The sequence below is a fragment of the Eurypyga helias genome, unplaced genomic scaffold (assembly GCF_000690775.1).
Source record: "Eurypyga helias isolate BGI_N326 unplaced genomic scaffold, ASM69077v1 scaffold38691, whole genome shotgun sequence".
Classification (NCBI taxonomy): domain Eukaryota; kingdom Metazoa; phylum Chordata; class Aves; order Eurypygiformes; family Eurypygidae; genus Eurypyga; species Eurypyga helias.
The window spans coordinates 1,358-6,373 of record NW_010230933.1 but is presented as its reverse complement, the minus strand read 5'-3'; the positions used below and the strand labels follow the sequence as shown (position 1 = coordinate 6,373).

General features: G+C 57.1%; 1 protein-coding gene across 1 annotated transcript in view; it reads right to left on the bottom strand.

Annotated features, from left to right (window-relative positions):
• PRDM12 (PR domain containing 12) overlaps positions 1 to 5,016 on the bottom strand; it is a gene marked incomplete at its 5' end in the record, with an annotated part of 6,826 nt that overhangs the window by 1,138 nt on the left and 672 nt on the right. Inside the window, 2 exons of the mRNA XM_010160898.1 lie at positions 218 to 329; positions 4,194 to 4,349. Of these exons, the coding sequence (XP_010159200.1) occupies positions 218 to 329; positions 4,194 to 4,349 (268 nt within the window). The remainder of the gene's footprint in view (positions 1 to 217; positions 330 to 4,193; positions 4,350 to 5,016) is intronic.

The following is a 5,016-nucleotide window of genomic DNA, read 5'->3' as shown; positions in this document are numbered from 1 at the left end:
TGTGGGCAAACCAGCCTGGAGGCAACCCCCCGAATTACTGGGGACCTGCTCAAGCTGTGTGGGTTTGTCTCATAGCCCCTGCATTTGTCCTCACAGAGCTGGGGATGTCTCACACATCCCCTGGCATGTCCCTGCCCCGTGACCTCAGAGCTGGGGACAGGGTGAATGGAGAGCGGGTAGGGATGCTGCACCCATGGCTGTTTCCAATGTTACCTACCATGTTTGTTCTTCTTCTGCTCCTCTTCCAGCCCCGGCACGCCTGGGATGCCCAGGAAGGTGTTATGGGAGTTCCCATACCAGACCAGCAGCTCTTGGTCCGGAGGAATCATCTAGGGAGAGATAGACAGGAGTAGTGGAACGATGCACCGATCCCCGTGCATCTTGGACCCACCCTGACCATAGCCCATCTCTGTCAGACCCTGCTGCCATCCGGGACCTGCCAGCCGTCCCCAGCACCCCTGGGCAGGCACAGCCCAGGCTGCAGTGCTGGTGACGATGGCACGGCTCAGCACCATCCGCCTCCGGCACAAACCTGCACCGGCGTCTCCCCCAGCTGGGCCACAAACAATGCCACAGGCAAAGAGCAGAGAGACAGACGGAGCTGGGGTGTCTGGAGGGAAGGGCCTGGAGGTCTCTACGGCTCAGGGAGGTGAGGACACGGAGAAATAAGCCATTGGTGGCCCCATGAACTGCAGTGAGGCACAAGCAACAGAGACCAAAGGAGGGGGCTGTGACATGGAGCCCTGGCTCAGAGCCCTCACAGAGCGTTTTGGCACCGGACGGAGCCGTCAGCACCCTCCTGCCATAGGGCATGGCAGCATCTCCCACCCACCCCTGCTGGGACTTATTTTAGCTGGTGGAAACATGGATGTGCCGGCGGAGGCTCGGCAGCCCAGCTGCAAGACGCTGCTGACATCCCATACCAAAGCCCCGGTGCCCGCAACAGCCCAAGAAGATCTATGGCGCCAGGGAAGGGCTTTGGCACCAGGCTGGCTCCTGTTTCCCTGAAATGACGGCACTTCTTCACGTTATCCCCATCATGCTCCCGCACTGCCGGGCGGCTGGAGCGAGCAGCCAGTAAAACTGTTCAAACCTGCCGTGGCTGGGAAGAAGGATGCTCTCCCCCAGAACAGCTACTTCAGTCAACGCTAAAACCAACATTGCTTTATAAAAATACCCAGATTTTTCCTTTGTGGGCCCCCTGATGTTACAAGCCTGATTCAGAAAAGAGAAAGTCCTGTGTTTCAGAGAATGGCTTTGGGTACACAGGGCAGGCCAAGAAAGCATCATCTGCCTAAATCACAGCTCATGAGTTAGATCACCTCAGTGCTGAAAAACGTGCTTAATTTTAAGCACCTAAAAGCAGTGGGAATTTGACTTCACATTTAAGTGTCCACCTGCATAGGGACCTCACTTGGGCTGGAGAGTAGAAATTTAGGAGGCAGAGGAAGCCGGTATCATTTCCCATCCCACACCGGTGCTGTTTCTCAGTATCATTTTCTCTGAGCAGAAAATGAGTTATTTTTAATACCAGTAACTAGAGTAAAATATCACCGAAAGGCTAAAACACCAAGTGTACCATCTGCACACATCGCATCTCTGTGCGTTGCATGCACGCGTACGTTCTGCCGGTGCACCTATGCCAGCAGCGGGTGAGCACCGGTGTGCATATGCCCCAGAACAATTTAAATTGCCCCCCACCTCCGGGAATCTCATGGCCTTGAGATCCAAGGCCAAAACTCACTGTCCTCTCTTTATTTCCCAACAGTGGCAACTTGAAATTTCTGAGGGAGAGGATGGGAAAAACAAACCAGCAAGTAAGGGCAGGAACAGGCAAAATGCATGAAAAATAAAGGCAGATAGTGAAAGAGGGACACAATAAATCTGATTTTGCGGTGGGCAGGCGAGAAAGGTATCCTAAGAGAGATTGCAGTGGTGCAGCAGAGGTGGGTGCAGAGCAACAGGGGATGCATGGAGCTGGGCAGGGCCCCCCCCCAGCTGGTAGGGGTCGGGGGGTGAGAGTGCCTGTGCACGGACGCACATACTGCTGAGAGAGGGCACCGCTCATTTCAGATCGGCGTTCTCATATCCTACCCGAGACAGAGCTGTTGCAGCTGGTCTCGGGCCGATGCTGCGCTCCCAGTCCGGGATGTGTGGTGAGAGAGGCGACAAGGTAATGAAGGGGGAGTGCACCCCAGCCCAAAATGCTCTGTTTGTGTGCCTGTAGCTCGGCACTGTGGAATTAACAAGCAGAGAGAACCACAAAAGGAAAATCCTCTCTTGCTTTTCCTTCTCTTGCCGGGTGCGCAAACCCCGGTGAGTTTGAACCAGAACCGTTTCTGGACGGTGGGTGTGTGTGCATGCATGGGAATGGGGAGCCCATGAAAAGGCAGAGCCTCGACCTGTCATGCCCGGCTGTGACCCAGCTCCTTGCACACTCCATGCTTCCCTTCCTCACACATGGAAAGCCCCGGGCCCCTTCTGCTCCTGCTGGCATGGAGGGAGCCATGCTGACGCGGCAGCTGAAGCACTGCCGTGCCCGGGGAGCACAGTGCAGCGTGACAGCGGGCACCCCTCGGCCCCGCAGCCACCTCCTCATCACTCGGGGTTCAGCGCTCTCAGCAGTTCAACTTCACTCCTTGTGCTGAAGGAATTCAACTCATCCTGCTCTGGCACTCATTGCTTCAGCCCCGGGAACAAGCCTACGGATGGACTGTGACTGTATGGAGCCTCTTCATGCCCCTCCCCAGATACGGGCTCACCTGCCCCTTGTCCATGCCCATGTGAGAAACACGGCTCCTTTCCTAATTACACCACGACTACCTGGAATTATTTTACTTCTTTACATAATTTAATAGTAAGCAATGAAGCTGCTGTCACAACAGGCACAGGTGCCCACAAGAATATCAGGTCTTAAAACCAGGAGCAGCTGAATCCTAGGGCGAAGGGAGCAGCACAGAACACTCAGGGCTCTGCACAGCACAGGGAAAGGCGGCAGAGCCTTGAGGATGTACACGGGACTCTCCCACTGCAGGAGATACCTGCTCTCTTCTTACCCACCCACTTGCCTTTCCCATCCCACTGCGGCATTCCAAACCCAGCCCTGTTGCTGGCTCAATGCAGGATTGGACCATGGTCCTGTGCTGTGGAGCGTTTGAGCATCTGCTCCTCTGTAATCCAGCGCAGGAGCCCACATAGATCTGTGGAATTGCCCTTGCCTACGGAACCAGTGGGCATCTATGCTTGGTCCGAACTAAGACCCTCTCCCACTGTGAGCGGTGCAGGAGCCCACAAGACTCCAGACCCGACACTGGAGAGGGACCGTCCCCCAGTGCTGGTCTGCAGTGGGAGGTGTTCCGTCTCATGACTCTACTGAATACAAGCAGGGCTGGTCCCCACCGTCACCGCTGGCACTGTGCAACTTGCCTGCATGTGGCACCAATAATTCCGGGGATCCAGACACCCACCTCCATCCCAGCATCTCCCACAGGGAGCTGTGGATACCTCCAGCCTTCAACCACGCCCAGGACATCCCTTGGACCCAGCACCTGCCATTGCTCCCCCGCTGGACCAGCACCCACCAGCGCTTTGTACAGGACCATGCAGCTGAGCCGGGCAGGATGAGTCCCTTCCCCACAGCTCCAGGGCAGAGAGCACCCTGCCCACCCCAGGGCTGCCCACCCGGCTCCGGCAGCCCCAGTCCTACTCCCATGCTGTGTTTACAGCCAGAGCCGCTTGTGGCCCCATGGGCCAAAGCCGTGTGGGGCTGAGCACAGCCTGCACTCGCACCTGGGTTTCACAGAACCCCCCAGACTTTCCGCCTGCTATGGAGAAGCAGGTTCTGCACAAAAATCTCATTTTTCAACAGAGCATCAAACCCTCACTCCTGCCTGAAACCCTGGCTGGGTCAGGACTGCACCTCTTTCCATGGTTTACACCCCAAAACAAGCTTGAGCAGCATTTGCTCTCCCTCTGCTCAGCACAGGTCACACCGTGAGCCCACCCAAAGGGGACAGAGCCCTTTGCTGCTCTCTGAAACCTGTGCGGTCCTTCCCCATGGTGCCTGCCTGTCCCAGCGAGTTTGGGGTACTGGGGACAGCAAAGCCACTCTGTGCTCGCACAGACACCCCAAAGAACAAGGGAGGGTCTGTGGGGTGGGGGGTCCCAGCATCCTGCTCCCCAGCCCCGCTTACCTCAATGGCCTTGTAGAAGATGCTGTTCCCAATCTGGACCACCTCCAGGTTCTGCTCTTGCTCGTTCCGTGCACATTTGATGTAGGTCATCCAGCTGCGGTGGTCCTCCTGGCTGGCATCGATGAAGTACCGCACCGTCCCGTCTTCGTTGAAGACCTGGGCGGGGGAGAAAGCAGTTGGTAGCGACGGTGCCCACAAGGGACCGAGCCTCACGCACTGGGGCAGGGGCCTGTGTGTTCATGGTACTGGAGGATGCTCTAGGATAAAGCCCCTGGACAGGGACAAGCTCCAAACCAGCACATCCTCGGAGCTGAGCGCCTTGCAGCAGCTGGGAGCCGCTTCCTGCAGCTGGGAGATGCCCAAACCCATCCTGCTCATGGCACTGGTCCACACATCCCTGAGGGAGGCTCTCGCTGGACAGGCACAGCTGGACCTGCCAGCTCATGCACACCCAGATAACCCAGAACCCCTCCTCGGTCCTCCTTCTCAGCAGAGCCCACCAGCAGCTCAGCCCGAGGGGCTGTCTGGGGTCCTGCAGCCCGCGGGAGCGGGGCATCCCTGGGTGGGGCAGGAGGTGAAGGTGCCGGCCAGACCTGGCCCTCGGGGAAGGCGCTTTGCAGCATGGCTGGAAAGGTGAGGCAGGTTTCCATTAGGGATAAAATTATAATAATAATAATTTAGAAGTGCAAGTCTGACATTCAGTGAGACAAAAGAAAAAATTAAGAACCCCCCCTCTACTAGCTGGGCATTAATGGGTGATGTCGTGGCAGCTCAGATCCCCCACACCCTGCGGCTAAACTGGGGGTTACCAAGCCCGGGGGGG